The sequence below is a fragment of the Psammomys obesus genome, unplaced genomic scaffold (assembly GCF_907164565.1).
Source record: "Psammomys obesus unplaced genomic scaffold, mPsaObe1.curated_primary_1811, whole genome shotgun sequence".
Lineage (NCBI taxonomy): Eukaryota > Metazoa > Chordata > Mammalia > Rodentia > Muridae > Psammomys > Psammomys obesus.
In genome coordinates, this window is record NW_026596244.1 from 10580814 (window position 1) to 10599295 (window position 18482).

General features: G+C 40.6%; 1 protein-coding gene across 3 annotated transcripts in view; it reads left to right on the forward strand.

Moving 5' to 3' along the window:
- Window positions 1-5211, forward strand: part of Map9 (microtubule associated protein 9) — a 33125-nt gene extending 27914 nt beyond the window's left edge. For all 3 annotated transcript variants that reach the window (XM_055596643.1, XM_055596645.1, XM_055596644.1), the window contains exon 14: window positions 1166-5211. In XM_055596643.1, coding sequence (XP_055452618.1) covers window positions 1166-1288 — 123 coding nt within the window. In that variant the 3' untranslated portion in view covers window positions 1289-5211. The remainder of the gene's footprint in view (window positions 1-1165) is intronic.
- The last annotated feature ends 13271 nt before the right edge of the window (window positions 5212-18482 follow it).

Below are 18482 nucleotides of genomic sequence, written 5' to 3' on the forward strand. Positions count from 1 at the left end.
AGAGAGAGCTGACTCAGAGAGAGCTGACACAAAGCCTTGAGTAGTGGGGTCATGCTCAGTGGGTACTCACATGCTGCTAATACTCCACAGCCTTTGGGGGATGAAGTATTTCTTCATTCATTGTATGAAAGTTAACCCTAAAAGTAACAAACAAAGTCACTCAGGGACAATATGTTATTTGAAAATACGCAAGCTACTGAAAGTTAAACATGCTGTTGATAAATCAAATAGTTAAACAAAAGAATCACAGGAAGGGCAACACATTGTTGTAAAATGTCCTCAAGCTCAAGGAGAAATAAAACAGTAGATTCTCAAGAATCTGGGATGTCCTGTGCTGCCATGGCGGAGTCAGACATGGCTCTAGCAGTTCTTCTTGTGTTCTCCAAAGGTCACCACTAATCTTTACAATCACGATATTCGTTATAAAACTGCAGTCACTCACAGATTTTCTATTTTGGCTTTTGAGGCAGTCACGCTGTGTAGACAAAGCTGGCCTCCAACTTAAGGATACTCCTCTCTCAGCCTCCCAAGCTGGGATTGTGCATGTACTCCCATGCCAAGAATGTCACCTATTACCACTATTCTCATCCTTCTTTTTAATCCTACTCTTCTCTATTCCCTATCATCATCATCATCCATCATCAATCTACTTGAAAGAAGGTCTCATCTGTAGTTCAGGCTGTCCAGAACTCACTATGTAGCCCAAGCTGGCCTCAAATTCATGACAATCCTGCCTGAGCTTCCTGGGCATTAGGGTAGTAGACGTAAGCTTCTACAGAAAGTTGGACATAATTTTGTAAACTTCAACATTTAAAGAGTGAATGATGCCAGCCATGGTGGTCACTTCCTCAGTCCCAGTGGTTGGCAGGTAGAGGCTGAAGGCTTAGAAGTCTCAGGTCCTCCTTCCCTACACACTGATTATGGCACTAGACCAGGCATTATGAGTCTATCTCAAAATGTGACATTGATACCTATTAATAGTAAGTTTATGCACATCTTAACAAATCAGCAAAATTCCTTAGCTACTTTTTCCTTGTAACTGAACAAGAAAGTGTATGCAAAAATCTTACAATGAACTATTTTCTTCCAACAATCCCATTTAATAACAAGTTCACATAGTGTATATAAATTTAGAGTTTTCTGTTTTGTGTTTTTCCCCCTTTAGGAAAGGAAAGAAAGGCAGGAAAGAATTGAACGGAAACAGAAGAAGCGCCATTCTGTCCTTGACAGTGGGACACACCCTGCGTGGAGCCCTCCGAGCAGAACTGTGTCCTCAAAAGTGTTTTGACAGTTCTGCTTCTTGATTTATTACTTCACCAACTTTAACCATGGATTTAAAACCACTCATCTCATTATTTGTGGTTAGAAGAATCTATTTTAACTACCTGCAGGAGCTTCTACAGAGCATGAAAGAGATACTTTGCAGTTTAATCCATGGAAACATTTATGAAGAGTAAAGAAACTGCCTCAGACCAGAAGCTAATCAGATTGCTGGGACAATCCAGATGCATGAAGCTTTATCATGCCCTGATCATTCCTGATTGTGGGGTGATGTGTGGTCAGTGTCGCTGAGTTCTGCATCTTTTTAAAGCACATTTATTCCCACTAGTGAAAGGTGCCGTCTAGATGCTGCAACCACTAGATGCTGGACCACTCGGTCTGTGAAAGCCTGTGCAAATTCTAGAGTGGTGTGTGGGAATTAAAGGTCCCTAGGGGTATGGACATATCATCTCCTCAAACTCTGGCCTTCAGCTCAGAGCAGCAGCTTTACTGTGCATGTTAGAGTCTCGGTTGGTTGAGGCTGCAGAACTCAGCTCAATCACTTTATTTGACATCTTTGCCTTATGGTTTAATCTCTCCATATCGCCTGGGAGGCTTATCTGACAATCACAGCCACTCCTATAATGGGCTCACTTCTGAAATGCTCTTTCTAAATCCCATCTTACTCTGTTTTTATTTGATTGACACCAAAAGGCATCAATCTGATGGCAGCGGTTTCCTAGATGATAGTTGTGAAAGTGTCATAGGAGTTCAGGGTCATTATCAGCACTTTTTCTAGATTAAAGGTAGAAAAGTAATGAAGGCACCTGCCGCCTCCTTAACGTATCTAGAGAGGTTAGACTTGCATTTAGAAGCAGCTGAATAAGAAAGTAAATTTGTAAAAATACTCAAGAACGTTTATTTTTTGACCTCTGCTTCTCCCTGTATCAACTGGCCCCATACTTGACTGGTCTCTTAAAACAGAGCAGTCATTGAAGTGCTGCTGTAGGTACTAGTGCAGTGCACAGACAATCATTGGGAAGCATAGTTGCTACTGTCCCTAAGCTCTTACTTCATCTCTGCTGGTTCTTTACAGATGGGTTTGTCAACTTTGTAGCAACTATTCAGGGTAGGTGTTATTAGCTTTATCACGCAGAACAAATGTGGAGGCATAGAAAGTCCAAACTAACTTGCCATACAGCTAACATGTGAATGGGGACCAGAAGCCAGAGTCTCCCTTGAGATCCATGTGACCTCAGAGACTGTGGCTCTGACTCGCTAGTGCTTGTCACTCCCAAGGGTGTGAAGCACCATTGGTAAGACACCCACCCTTCCTAGTGCCTCCAGATGGTAGACCTCCTTACACATATAAAATGAAGTGAGGATTCATGCAATTTAAGCTATTCATGATGGGTGTCAGCAAAGGCAGTAGTTTGTGTAAGACCCGCTATGCATTGACCTTACTGTAGGATGTGAGCTGCTTTGCAGCATCACTGAGCAGATGGAACCACATAGGAGACATCCACAGATGGACCTATTGCTGGAAATGGTCATTGAAAGATTATCAGCAGTGTGCCATCTGAATGGGGTTCAGGACTCACATTTGTGTGTTTTCCCACAATACCAACTAGCCAAGCCTGCTAGAATACAGTGATATGGGCTTCTTGTATTGAAGTAAATAGGTAGAGAGAAGAAAAAAATGTTTGCACATTGTAAGAAATGAAAAGAAAGATCAGACAAAGGTGTACCTCCTTGGGATCAGACAGCAGAGGTGTGCATGTTGTGTAGTTAACCCTTAATTGCACTTCCGCTCCCTGGTCACAACGGCAGTGTTGTGTTCATTACCGTGATAGTTCCTAAGTCACGAGAAAGGGACGATTCGAGTTAACTAACGTCATAGTCCCCGCATCATGGATGAAGTCAGTGTGGGATGAGCAGAACAGCGTTTGTTTGGCATACGTCTTCAGCACACAGAAGAACTCAGTCTTCTGGTCCATCTTTGATATAGCCGTCACCAAGCGCTGCCTGGAACAGGACCCTCTTCGAAGACACCTGAATACTGAGCAATTCAGATTGCTTCTGAGGAGAAGGCAGTAGAGATGTGCCGAGTGACCCAAGGTGCCATGCCCTCAGATATGACTTAGGATGAGTGTATCTATAGAGTAATACTACAGCAACCTGAGTCAACCTACTCGGAATTTATCTAAATAAGATTACCCTTTTCCTGTAGTGAAAATAAAGCAAAGCTTTGCACAGTGGGCGAGCATCCAGCTCTGTCATGTGGCAGTCTGAGTTCCAGACGGAAGACTCAACCTGGTAAGAGCATCCTAATGCATTTGCCTATCTAAAGAACCAGACTTTCCTGTACTTCCTTCAAAAGGACCAAATATTAATATAGATTAATTTATAATAATAAAAATGAAACTCTAACATGAAAGTAAGTTTCATAATAACAGCAAAACAATATTGCATATGTCAGAAGGAACGAGACAGTACTTTAGATGTGGCAGAGTTAAAGCTCCCTTAAGGAAACAGGTGAAGAACAGCTTGGAGTAACAGTGTTCCAGTTGCCTGTGTCACATGAGCAGGTGCTGCTTTGCTAGTTGTTCGAGATTGTAGAGCTGCCTGATGTTTCCACTGTTGCCAAAAGCATTGTAGGAGCTTGATAGCCACAGCTGAGTGCTCTGTGGGTGACACAGCTGCTGCTCAGTCTGGACCAAGCTATGTTGAACAGTCTGATGCCCCGCACCTTGGCATTTGCCATCCTCAGGTGCCTAGTGTTATCATTCAGGCTGAGAGCAGGCCCTTTACCCATCTTCCCACAGTTGTGTCTGCTAACATGCTTACACCAACATTGCCTAGCTGTGGGTATTGCTCCTGTAGCTGGTTGTTGTTCTGTCCTGTTTCCCTTTCCTCCCCAGCCTTCCAGCAGAACAGCTGCTCACACTGCTGTTTAAAGTATGAGAAAATAGTGGCCCTGCTTAAGTCCTCAGGCATGGCCTAAGATACATAGAGAGAGGAGGTTTCACAGAGTAGGGGAAGGTGCATGCTTCATTCTCAAAAGTAAGATAGTGCAGGAAACAAAATTGCCTAATTTAATCCTGATTATTCTTAGTTCAATTGTGCTATGCTGAACAGCATTTAAAAACCCACATGTTCATTCTCCACGAAGCAGATGTTCCTGATTTTCTTCATTCCCAGTTACACTGACTGTTAGGATAATGAAGTGCCGTGTGGGTACTGACCGGGAGGCTTTCCCAAGCCCTTTTACTTTTCAATGTTGTGCGATACTGCGCTTAAGGAATGCTGTGCTACAAATAGTGGTAATTGTAAGAGGTTAACCGGAGTATGTGAAGTTCTTGGTGCTGAGTTTAGAGTGTCTTTTGGTATTATTGGGGGAGATATATTTAATGCCTGCTTGTTAGCAATACATTTTTATTTCATACTTAATTTATTAAGGTTAGCCATTTGCGTTTTGTTTTATTGAGTGTTATAATTTATTGACTGTACACCAAGTGTTAATAAATGTGATGTGTGTTTATTTCTGAGCTAAAGATAAGCTATGTCATACTGATATATCTTTCATTGGAAATGAATGGTGAACAGGAAGTGATTTTTGAGGTAAGGTTTGGACGCAAAACTGACTTTACTGTACAGATTGCCAGTATGACGTAAGCACTAAGTGACTGGAAGATGGAGATCACAGAGGTCAACATGTTTCCATCTCCTGTGATGACCCAGTTAACCCAGTATTTCCACTCACCGTCTGTTCTCTCTGGTGAGCACGCTGCTGTCGCTGGTGGCAGGTGAATAAGGAGGTGAATGAAGGAGCTCCTGCTGGCTGTGCTCCTCCAGCTCTCTCACCCCTCCCTCTGTCTTCTGTTAGCTAAGTGTATATACATATATGTATGTGTTTATATCATGTATCTGATCATTGAAATAAAAAGCTACAATTAGTAACTTATCAGGGTCATATTTCCACATGAATATACCTTTACTCATTTTTATGCTGTACCTACAGTTTTTTTTCTGGTTAATCTGTTCCCTTAAAGTGTCATAACTGTGTAGCTCATATCTTTGTAGGAAATATCTATAATATTGATGGCAAACATCACTTAATCTATATAGTTAAGTACAAAGCTCTAAGACTTAATTAGAATGTCAGGAACCCCCTTAGCCTATGTAACAGAGGTATTATGGAAAGGGCCTCCCTTGCTGCAGTCCTTGTGGGAAGCCAGAGGTCATCGCCGATCACCTGGACCATCAGTAAGGTCATCAGGGCTGCAAACAGTAAAGACTTCTCTTTACACACTGTGTCACTTCTCCCTATAAATTATGTCACCAAGTTTTTCCTATCAAGACACATGTGCGTGTGTGTGTGCACACACACATGCACAAGAGAGAGAGAGAGAGAGAGAGAGAGAGAGAGAGAGAGAGTATGTGGGTAAGAATAGAACCCAGGGCTTTTTCAAGCTTGGCAAATGCTCTATAGCTAAGCCACATATCCCGTCCTCCATTTACTTCACTTGAAACCTATCTGTATGTTTCCACCATCTAGTTTCCTGAAAAACCAAGTTCATTTTAGTTTTGCCTTTCCACTCTACACACAGAATGACTAGTGTGTAGACAGCTGCATTATTCAAGACCATAAATCTGAGGAGACGGACACGGAGGGGTTGAGTGGGAGGGAGCTTGGCAGCAGCCAGTAGTGACCTAGGTAAAGCTTCAGATTTAAATACCACTAGCCATACCCATATCTCCTAAATGAATACAGCTCTCAGTACTGACCCTAGAAGGTCCAAATGAAGCAGATCTGTAAGTTTTCCTGGTTCCATTTTACTGCCAGAAATTCTCAAGTAATGTGCCAAAGGTGAGCCAGCGTGCTCTGAACGACATTCTGCAGGCTTGTCTGTCAGGGCAGCCAGGGGAACATGGCCAGAGTCCCTGTGGAGTCAGTTGGTCACCCCTGGCCATGCACTGCCTCAAATGAGCTTATGGAAGAGTGCCATCTTGGGCGCTGGGCTTACTCACATGTCAATCTGTAGCTAAAACTGCTACACGGTGAGGAACACAAGAGCAAGTGCTCTGCCACAGCCTTAGAGCCTTTGGTGACACGTGACCACGTTGCAGGTCAGCTGTGTTAGACGTCATTTTGCATGTCTGTCAACTCTAAGGGAAGGGAGCTGAATTCCAAATCACCCAAGAGTCCGAGCTATAGGGCATTGCCCAGATAGAACCATGGAGGTAGCTGCTACCTGGAGAATAGACGGAGTCTCTCCATGGGGCCTTATACTGTCAGACAAAATTGTACCCCAGCTGCTGGAAAGAGTGAAGGGGTCCTTTCAAACCACAAAGGTGCCAGCCTGCAAACAGAACATCCTGGTACTTTTGGTAAACATTGACAGAGCATTCAATTGACTTACGTCCGCTTACCTCCTCACAAGAAATTTTAACATTTCAGTTGTTAAAAGAAAAGGTTCCTTGATTTAAAAAAAATATAACTCCAATTTGGATTTGATGATGCAAAATAATGTTTTAAAAAATCTCCTTGGACAACATCAAAATAAAATACTTCTGTCCAGCAAAGAACTCACTAGTAGGAAGACCCTACCTCCAGAATGCCAGGAAATAGTCATCTGGTTGTTTGGCCGCAAACATCAGTGGGGTCTTCTACTTCAGTAAGGTGACTGCAGCTGTGATGTTCAGTGCCTTTGAGAAGTTAGAGGACAGGACTTTGAAGGGTTTCCCACAAAGGAATAATAAGCACTTAAAGAGATATGTCTTATTACCCTCATTTTTATGTCTTTAGTTTATATTAAAGGTATCCTAGTGTATGAAATATACAAGACTGTGAAGAATAAAGTTAAAAATAGTATCTAAGCAAGGTATGGTGGTGCACACCTTCAATTTCAGCACTTGGGAGGCAGAAATAGGTAGATCTCTGTGAGTTCAAGGCCAGCCTGGTCTAAAAAGTGAATTCCAGGACAGCCAGGGCTGTTACATAGAGAAACCTTGTTGTGAACAAACGACAAAATAGTGTCCTAAAACAGTGCAAAGATAAGATTTTAAGTATGAAAAAGTAAACTTTCTTTTATAATCTTTTCTATTATTTTCTGTATTCATGTTTTCCATTAGAGACAGATTGGACTACATGATATTAAAATACTTTTATCACTTATTCAAACACAAGCTGTCTTACATACAAGGATGAATAATCAGGATGGTTTATAATATTAAATATGTTGGTCAGAATTCTATGCAGATACCTCAGGTAATCAAGTCAGATAGGAAAATGCTAAATCTAAATAACTGATACAGGGCTTTTATTACACTTTCAAATCACTATTTAGCTTTTATGTGCGTTCAATATCTACTTTACTGCATTTTAATTAAATTTTTACTTTTATGAAAGGGAAATTCAACTTTGCTAACCAAGCCCGCTACAGTGAGTGCCCTTTATGCACACATGGATTTATCAAGAGTAACAGTGATTTCCTGGTGTCACATGATGCTGGGTCCACATGACTAATGTTTGATGACAGGGCCTTACCTTTCAGAGACTCAGCATTCCAGTCTCAGCAGTTCACAAACAGAGCCACACAGCTTTTCCGAGCAAAGCTTTACTCAGCTGCCTTTATTTCTCTATGCTAATTAGACTTATATGACAAAGAAACAGCTGTTTTTGTTGTTGTTAATAGAAACAAGTGAAAATACTGAATTTCACTCCGTAGTGAAGCAAGAAAGATTAACTTTAGAAAAACTCACACTGCTGTGGTTCGTCATAGTGATTGTGGGCCCACTCACGGTTCTGTGGCCTGTGGACCCCTAGGCTGTGCCACTGGCCAGCCTAGATTCTGACAACAGCAGGGGTAAAACCAAGTTCCTGCTTAGTGTAGCTTATGCTCCAGGAGCAGCGAACAGGTGAGCACGGACACATGAGCACATGTGCCAGTGATTTGAAGTTCAATAACCTTCAGTCAGGGTAAAGAGACAGAAGGATAACAGCCCACGTGGAGGATTAGCCCACGTCTGAAAAGAAAAGAATTATGAATAAAATCCCAACAGAAGGACAGCACAGACGATGTGAACTGAGCACAAAGCCTTAGGGCTCATTGGGCATGACAGAGACTGGGCATTACCCTGTGTTACAAGTGAAACCGGAACATTAACAGCAGGGACCTCACAGGATCTTATAACAAAGACAGTGGCCTTTAGCTGTGGAGTGTACAATAGCCACCTGAGGGCAAACATGGAGGATCATAGAGCTATGTGCCCCTAAGGATGAAAAGGTGGTAGTGGTCCTTGGGGGATGGGGTCATCAAATTCCATGCATATACTGAGGAAGAAGCTAGAGGATTTACTGATGGGTTGGGATAGAGTTAGGTAAAAATAGAAAAATCAAGGTTGACCAACATGGTGAATTATAAGGCCCGTCACAGAAATGGGTAAAATCAATATTAAAAAAAAAAGCAATTTTTTAAAAATGTTAATTACGTAAAATGTTAACAGTTCTCTAGGTTGGATAGTCAAATAGAAGAGAGAAGCCCCACAAATACAGGTGTGTTAATGACACCATGTGACTTGCTGAAATTAGCTAGCCGATGAGTATGTATGAAGAGGAAAAGATGGTGCTAGGAAAAACCCTAGGGTAATCAACATTTATAGGCCAGAAGGAAAAAGGACCCAGAAAGTGGCAAAAAGTAAAGCTGGTGCAGTTAGAGGAAACCCAAGTGCCACAGATGTCTTGAAGTTAATTTCAAAGTGCTTAAAGGACGGTGACAAACAGTCATGGTAGGTCAGGGACCAGGATGCAAATGGTCTGGGTATTTGATAATATGGAAGACAACGAAGGCTTATGAGAACAAGATGTCGGCTGAGCCCGGCGATGGGTGTTGGAGTCATCTTAGAAATGGAAATGGGGAAGAGAGGAAGCAGGATCGGTAGTAGGCATGCAAGTCGTGCAGAGAAAGCACAGGGGGGAGCGCAGCTGAGGGGCGTCGGGGTTCTCCGGTGAGCTTGCTTGGTTTTACGTTGGGAGAATTTGTAAGTTGTAATATTTAGCAAAAATAAAAGGGAGCTGTGCATTTTAAATTTTATTTTACCTTTTTACTTTACATTTCCATAGGAGCTTCCCTCCCTCCTCTCCTCGCACTCTCGCCTTTCCTTCCCCCTCTCTCTCTGCCATTTCTTCTCAGAAAAGGGGAGGCCTCCATTGATGTCAACCCACCTTGGCAGATCGTTTGCAGTAGGACTAGGCACATACTCTCCTATTGAGGCCAGACAAGGCAGCTCAATTTGGGGAAAAGGATCCAGGGCAGGTCACAGAGCCAGAGACAGTCTCTGCTCGTCCTGTTAGGCCTCCCACACAAAGATGGAGCTGTTCATCTGTTACAGATGTGCTGAGGGCATAGGCCATCCCAGGCATACTCTCTGGTTGGGAATTCAGTCTCCGTGGGCATCTATGGGCCCAGGTTAGTTGATTCTGTGGCTTTTGTTGTGGTGTCCTTGACCTCTCTGCTTCCTTGAATCCTTCCTCCCCCTCTTCCCTGGGACTCCTCGGGCCCTGCCTAATGTTGGCTGTGTGTCTCTGCATCTGTTTCCATAGGTTGCTGGGCGAAGCCTCTCTAATGACAGTTGTGCTCGGCTCCTGTCTGAAAGTGTAGCAAAATATCATTAATAGAGTCAGGTGTGCTCTCTGTTACAGTGTGTGTGTCATGCTGGGTCAGTCATTGGTTAGCCCTTCCCTCAACTTCTGCTCCATCCTTAACCCGGCACATCTTGTCAGAAGGTTTTGTGGCTGGGTTGGTGTCCCAATCCCTTTATTAGCAGCCTTTCTGTTGAAAATAAATAGGAATTTCAAGTTCCATATTTCCATTCCTAGGAGTCTCAGCTTGGGTCACCCTCATAGATTCATGGAGTTTTTATTGTCCCATGTTTCTAGCTCACCCCAGAGATGGCCCCAGTGATGGATCCCAGTTCTCTCTCTCCCAGTACTCTCTTCCTCCTCCTCCTCCTCCCTCCACTCGATCCGTATTCTGTCCCCACCCCTCTGCGGCCCAGTCACTTACCTCCATGCCATCCATACCTTACATCCATTCTATTTCTAGTTCTTAGGGAGATTCGAACATCCCCCTTGGGCCCTCCGTGTTTCTTGGCTTCTTTGAGTCTGAGGATTGTGGCATGGTTATCCTCTACTTTATGGCTAAAATCAATTTATAAGTGAGGACATAATTTGTCTTTCTGAGTCTGGTTACCTCATCAGGATGATCTTTTCTAGTTCCATTCATTTCCCTGAAAATTTCATGATGTCATTTTTAACAGCTGAATAATAGTCTATTATGTAAATTTACGACATTTTCTTTATCCATTCTTTGGTTGAGGGACTTCTAGGTTGTTTCCAGTTTCTGGCTGTTACAAATAAAGCTGCTTTGAACATGGTTGAGCAAATGTCCTTGTGGTATGGTGGAACATCTTTTGAGTTCATGCCCAGGAGTGGTATAATTGGGTCTTTAGGTAGGACTATTCCCAACTTTCTGAGAAACCACCAAATTGATTTCCAAAGTGATTGTGCAAGTTTACACTCCCACCAGCAAAGAGTATTCTCCTTGCTTCACACCCTCACCAGAATGAGCTGTTACTTGTTACTTAGTCATTCTGACAGGCATAAGATGAAATCTCAGGGTCATTTTCATTTGAATTTCCCTGACGACTAAGGACATTGAACATTTCTTTAAGTGCAGTTCAGCAATTAGAGATTTGTCTGCAGAGAGTTCTGTTTAGCTCTGTACCCCATTTTTTAATTGTGTTACTTGATTTGTTGATATCTAGTTTATTGGATTCTTTATATATTTTAGATATCAGCCCTCTGTCAGATGGAGGATTGGTGAAGATCTTTTCCCATTGTGTAGGCTGCCATTTTGTCCTATTGATAGTGTCCTTTGCCTTGCAGAAGCTTTTCAGTTTCATGAGGTCCCATTTATTGAGTGTTGCTTTGAGAGCCTGTGCTGTTCAGCTGTTCTGTTCAGGAAGTTGTCTCCTGTGCCAATGAATTCAAGGCTTTTCCCCGCTTTTTCTTCTAACAGGGTTAGTGTGTCTGGTTTTATATTGAGGCCTTTGATGCACTTGGACTTGTGTTTTGTGCAGGGTGGTAAATATGGATCTGTTTGCATTCTTCTAATGCAGATACCCAGTAAGACCAGCACCATGTGTTGAAAATGCTTTCTTTTTTTCATTGTATGGTTTTTGCTTCTTTATCAAAAAATCAACTGTCCATAGGTGTATGGATTTACTTCTGTGTCTTTGATTCAATTCCACTGATCAACTTGTCTGTTTTTATGCCAATACCATGCAGTTTTTATTACAGTTGCTCTGTAGTACAGCTTGAAATCAGGAATAGTGATACCTCTAGAAGTTCTTTGATCATACAGGATTGCTTTAGCTATCATGTGTTTTTTGCTTTTCCATATGAAATTGAGACCTGGTCTTTCAAGGTCAGTAAAGAATGTTGGAATTTTGATGGGAATTGGATTTAATCTGTAGATTGCTTTTGGTAAGAAGGCCATTTTTACTGTTACTTCTACCAATACATGAGTATGGGAGATATTTCCATCTTCTGATACCTTCTATTTCTTTCTTTAGAGACTTAAAGTTATTGCCATACAGGTCTTTGACTTGTTTAGTTAGGGTAACACCAAGATATTTTCTATGATTTGTGGCTATTGTGAAGAGTGTTTCCCTAATTTCTTTCTCAGCCCATTTATTATTTATATATGAAAGGATACTGATTTTTTGCATTAATTTTTTATCCAGCCACTTTGCTGAACCTGTTTATCAACTGTAGGAGTTCCCTGGTGGAATTTTTGAGTCGCTTATGTATACTATCATATGCAAATAGTAATGCTTTGACTTCTTCCTCTCCAATTAGTATCCTCTTGGTCTCCTTCAGTTGTCTTAATGCTCTCACTAAAACTTCAAGTACTATACTGAATAGATAAGGAGAGAGTAGACATCCTTGTCTTGTTCCTGATTTTAATGTTATTGCTTTAAAATTCTCTCCATTTAATTCGATGTATAATGCCCTTATTGTGTTTAGGTACAACTTCTATTCCTAATCTCTCCTTGACTTTTATCAGGAAAAGCTGTTGGATTTTTGTCAATGTTTTTTGTTTGTTTGTTTATTTTGTTTTTTATCATCTAATGAGATGATCGTGTCTTTCTTTTATCTTTCATTTGTTTTTGTGGATTACAGTGATGGATTTTCATATGTTGAATCATCTCTGTATCTCTGGGATTGAGCCTACTTGACCACAGTGGATGATGTTTTTGATATATTCTTAGATCCAATTTGTGAATAATTTATAGAGTATCTTTGCGTCAATGTTCATAAGGGAGATTGGTCTGAAATTTTCTTTCTTTGTTGAGTCTTTATGTGGTATTAGGATGACTGTGGCCTCATAAAATGAATTTTGCAATACTACTTATATTTTTACTTTGAGGAATAATTTGAGGAGTATTGGTATTAGCTCTTTTTGAAAGTCTGGTAGAATTCTGCACAAAACTACCTGGCCCTTTGCTTTTTATTGCTGTTGTTCTTGGGTAACATTTAATGACTGTATCTTTTTTCCTTAGGGGTTATAGGTCTGTTTAAAATATTTACCAGATCTTGACTTAACTTTGGTAAGTGGCATCTATCAAGAAAATTGTCTGCAGGGCAGAGGCTTTCAGAGGCCCTCTGTGGCAGGTTCCTAGGTTGTTTCCTGTTTTCTTCTTCTTTCAACTGTTGGGCAGAGTGCATGGAATCTTATGTAAGAAGTGGGAAATAGTAAGAGCTGGAAAGGACAGGAACCACACAAGGAGAGCAACAGAACCAGAAAATTTGAACACAGGGAACTTCCCAGAGACTCATACTCCAACCAAGGACTATTCATGAAGATAACCTAGAACCCCTGCACAGATGTAGCACATGATAGTTCAGTGTCCAAGTGGGTTACACAGTAATGGGAAGAGGGACTGCCTCTGACATAATCTGATTGGCCTGCTCTTTGATCACCTCCCCCTGAGGGGGGAGCAGCCTTACCAGGCCACAGAAGATGACAAAGCAGCCACTCCTGATGAGATCTGATAGACTAAGATCAGAACAAAGGAGAGGAGGACCTCCCCTATCAGTGGACTTGGGGAGGGGCATTCGTGAAGAAGGGAGAGGGAGGGTGGGATCAGGAAGGGAGGAAGGAGGGGCTTATGGAGGATACCAAGTGAATAAAGTGTAATTAATAAAAATAAAAATATTTTAAAAAAGAAAATAATAAAAAGAAGAAGAAGAAAAAAAGAAAATTGTCCATGTCTTTTAGATTTTCCAATTTTATGGAGTACAGGTAGTTAGACCTAATGATTCTTTGGGTTTTCTCAGTGTCTGTTACTATGTCTCCCTTTTATTTCTTATATTGTTAACTTGGATATTCTCTCTACCTTTTAGTTTGGCTAATGATTTGTCTATCTTATTGATTTTCCCAAAGAACCTATTCTTGGCTTTGTTGATTCTTTGTATTGTTCTTTTTTCCTTATTCATTAATTTCAGCCCTGAGTTTGACTGTTCCCTGCCATCTACTCCTCTTGGGGGTGTCTCTTTTTGTTCTAGAGCTGTGGGGTGTGCTGGTAAGTCACTACCTTGAGATGGTTCCGATTTCTTCTTGAAGGTGTTTAGTGCTATGAACTTTCCTTTAGCACTGCTTTTATTGTGTCCCATAAATTTGGGTCTGTTGTGTATTCAGTTTTCAATGAATTCTAAAAAGTATTTAATTTCTTTATTTCTTTTGTGACCCAGTAGTCACTGAGTAGAGAGCTATTCAGTTTCCATGGGGTTTTAGGCTTTCTGTTGTTTCTGTTGTTGAAGTCCACCTTTAATCCATGGTAGTCTGATAATACAAGGGATTATTTCAGTTTTCTTGTATCTGTTGAAACCTGCTTCGTGACCAAGTATGCGTTCAATTTTGGAGAAGGCTCTGTGAGGTACTGAATAAAAGGTGTGTTCTTTTGTGTTTGGGTGAACTGTTCTGTAGATAACTGTTAGGTCCATTTAATATCAAGTAGTTTCATTATTTCTTCATTTTGTTTCTGTCTTGATGACATGTCTATTGGTGAGAATGGAGTGTTAAAGTCTACCAATATTAGTTTATAGCGTTAGATGTGTGATTTAAGCTTTAGTAGTGCTATTTTTACGAATGTGGGTGCTTTTGGTGGTGGTAGTATGTGTGGGTGTGTGTTTGTGTGTGAGTGTGTATTTGTATATGTGTGTGTGTGCTTCCCTTTTTTTGTTTTGCTGGTATGTAATTATTTATTTCCTGTGTTTTCTTGGCTATAAATAACCTCAATGGGCTGGGGTTTTTATTATAGTATCTTCTGTAAGACTGGATTTGTGGATAGATATTGTTTAAGTTGGTTTTGTCATGAAATATCTTGTTTTCTCAATCAATGGTGATTGAAAGTTTTGCTGAGTATAGTAGTCTGGGGTGGCATATGTGGTTTCTTAGAGACAGGAAGGCACCTACCCAGGCCCTTCCAACTTTTAGACTCTCTGTTGAGAAGTTAAGTGTAATTATGATAGGTCTGCTTTTATATGTTAGTTGGCCTTTTCCCTTGCAGCTTTTGTTCTGTACATTTAATGTTTTGATTATTATGTGCAGAGGATTTTATTTTCTGGTTCAATCTATTTGGTGTTGTTAAGGTTTTTCTGTGTTTATAGGCATCTCTTTCTTTACGGAGGAAATTGTTCTTCTATGAATTTATTGAAAATATTTTTTGGAACATTGAGCTGAGAATCTCCTCATTCTATTCCTAATTTTGTTAGGTTTTGTCTTTTCAAAGTCTCCCAAATTTCCTGGATGTTTTATGTCAGGAACGTTTTAGATGTAATGGTTTTTCTTTGAGTGATTTCTTCTATTTCTTCTTTTTTTATTGGTTCTATTTTTATTTTCAGGTCTTCACCTGTTTGATTTTATTTTCCTGTATTCTTTGAGGGATGTATTCAGTTTTCACTTCAAAAGCCTCTATCATCTTCATAAGATTGGATTTAAGGTCATCTTCTTGTGCTTCAGCTATGTTTGGCTATCTAGAGCTTGCTGGGTTAGCTGGGCTGTGATGACGCCATATTGCCCTGGCTGTTGTTGGTTGTGTTCTTACACTGATAATAGGATAGTTGGGCTGTGATGGCGCCGTATTGCCCTGGCTGTTGTTGGTTGTATTCTTACACTGATAGTAGGATAGTTGGGCTGTGATGGCGCCATATTGCCCTGGCTGTTGTTGGTTGTGTTCTTACACTGGCCTCCCTCTAGCCGTCTGCATTTTGTGGTTATTATAGTTTCAGGTGCTGATTCCTGAGTTTATTTTTGTTACATGAGTGGGTTCTTTTATTCCCCTTTAGTTTCTGTTTCCTTGTGGTCTTTTGATCAGAGCGGCATGTGGCTCTGGTGAGCAGCAAGACTTCAGATACAGTAGAGTGTCTCCTCTGGGCCCTTTTTGTTTGGAGTGCTATTATGTTGCCTTTAGAGTCCCCATTGCCAGTGTGGCCTGGGGTCCCTGGCCTCTGTGAAAACAGGCAGGGTTGTGGGACAGGAAGTGGAGCACAGGGTATGGGGTGCAGTTTACCACTGTTCGGCGTGCTTTCAGGAACTTGGTGGGCAAGGGCTTGGGGGAAGTTCTTACTGGTGTCCCTGACATTCCCTGTGCTGGCAGGTCTCTGGGAAAGCAGGAAGTAGCCAGAATTGTGCCTTTTATGATTTTTCAGGAAGCACATATTCTATAAGAATCAACTAACATATAAAAATTATCTCTGCTGTTTGGACAACAATATTCACATTCTCTCCTTTTATTATGTACCACTTAATAGAAAAACTGTCATAAAGAATGAAGTGAAAATGCAGTATTTATCACATAGATTTGACAGCTGTCAAGCTCTTCCTGGTCAATCTTACATATTTCTGCCCTGATTAAAAATTATATTGACCAACCATAAATGTTGACAGTAATGAACATATTGGAGACATAATTACAGATGAAAATAGGTAGGCTTTTGTTATGGTTAGACTCCTAGATGCAGAAACTGTTTTATGTAGAAATTCATTTAAATCTAATTATGCATATTAATATCTAATAACTAAAATGTATTGCATATGTAGGCTTAGACAAGATTTGTCTTATGGTAAAGGAGATACAGAGAAACTAAATGGAGCCATGCCCACTGTGGTTAAATATGTAGCTCACTGAAGCTGTCGACTTGAACACCCACATCAAGGAAAAAAATAAGGGAAAATGTCAGTCTTCAAATAAATGATAATTATTATCATCCTTGAGCCATGACAGCAAGTAAAATCTGTCACAAATATCACATGTGAAAGCGGCTTCCAGATGTTTCTGATGGGCCAAAGTATATGCTTTATGTATGAATCATTCTTCAGATTTGCTTAATTGGGAATTTCCAGCAAAACAAAATAGAAGACAGCTAATGGATTGATTTTTCTCAACCCAGATGAGATGACTACTACTGAATTTAGGAAAGGTAAAACTCAATTAAATTGAAACATGAAAATTGGACGGAATAAGCTAGTACATGGAAGTCATTGAGACTTTTTTGACATTGTAATTTGGCATGTTTACCCCAATGTTTTGAGTATATTTATGAAGATGTCTCATTTTTACTTTTTTTTTAATTGCTTGGAACCTTGAGAATAGAAATAAGTTAAATAAAATGCTGGGTTTGAAGGGCTCAGTGGCCTCTTCATAAATAAGAGATATGTATCTTGCTGTTCTCTCATGATAAGATGGCTGCTGTAGCTCCTAACATTATTCTATGTTCAAGGAAAAAGAACAAAATGCATTATATGTCTTTTTATCTTTTTATCAGGAATTTCAATTCACTTAAACAATTCTAATTATACACATTAATATGTAATAACAGAATTTTCTGTTGACTTTCAGAATTGTTTGGAATCACCTTCATTGCTTTTCAGGGTCTTTATATCTCCTGCATTGACAAGTATTCAGAGCCACAAATCAGGTGTGCAGTGTTCTTTGTTATACCTATATGTTACAGACATGGCCAGTTACCTAGCCAGTCTCTCTCCCTCAATCCTTGCTTGGTAATAGAGTTGGAGGTGTGGGTAGGCCACAAGGTACCCAGTTTAAACATTAATTTTGCATCTTTCCCATACCGGCTCCTGTGGTGACTGACAGATGATATTTTTCTATCAATGTAAATAGCATTTCATGCTCAGAAGCCTAGGTGAGCATTGAAATTATTGATTAAAAGCACACAGGTAGAAAGCTCTTTGTTACTTTTTCCTTGAACACAGAATAATGATTGGCGCTCTAGCAGCCATATTATCACCATGAGAAAACAGGAAGAGACTTGTTTTCTGTATATCTAACTACTAAAATAAGATAGTGCTTGTTACTTCTGAACTTATGTTCTAATTTAAAAAAAAAGTAACTAGTTCTTCAGTCTGCTGACAACAGGTCTTCAATTATTTGTAATTGAATAACAAAATAATACACTCTCATTCTCTTAATCTGCACAGCACCAGAATGACCAGAATGAATCTCATCTTCAACAATAACAAAGCATTCAGGTGCAAAAGGCTAGTTACTACAACTAGAAAATCCAAAATTTCAGTGTCTTTTATGCACTGGAAGCTTTTTTTTCCCCTACATGTGTGCTTCTAGAAAATAAGGTCAGGAGTGGAAGGAGAAGACGAAGTGACACTCAGCCCCTGCAGTCAGAGATCCTGGCCCTGCCTCCTCCCACAGTGACTGCCATCATCCAGCTGGAAGACAGGTAGATGAACTCTAGATAGGATTTCACAGCCAGACCTAGAAGAGGTGCACATTTCCCTGGTTAGTGCTCAGAGCCCTTCTCGTGTGTTAGAGGGAACACGCAGAAGCCACCTGTGAACCAGGATGGGCAGAAACAATTTTGGTGCTTAGCCAGTAGCCACCTTCATTAACAGATGGACTTTTGGTGAATGCCCACCAAATTTGCCTTCCATTTTGCTGCCTATGATTATATTAACCATAAATAATGTTATCTGCATACATCCTGTGCTTTCTTAATCATTTAAAATGTATGTATTTTAGTTAATATGTGTGTATATGCCCTGACTATACTTGTATACACCACATACATTCAGGTGCTCAGAGAGGCCAGAAGCAGTCAACAGACCCCCTGGAACTGA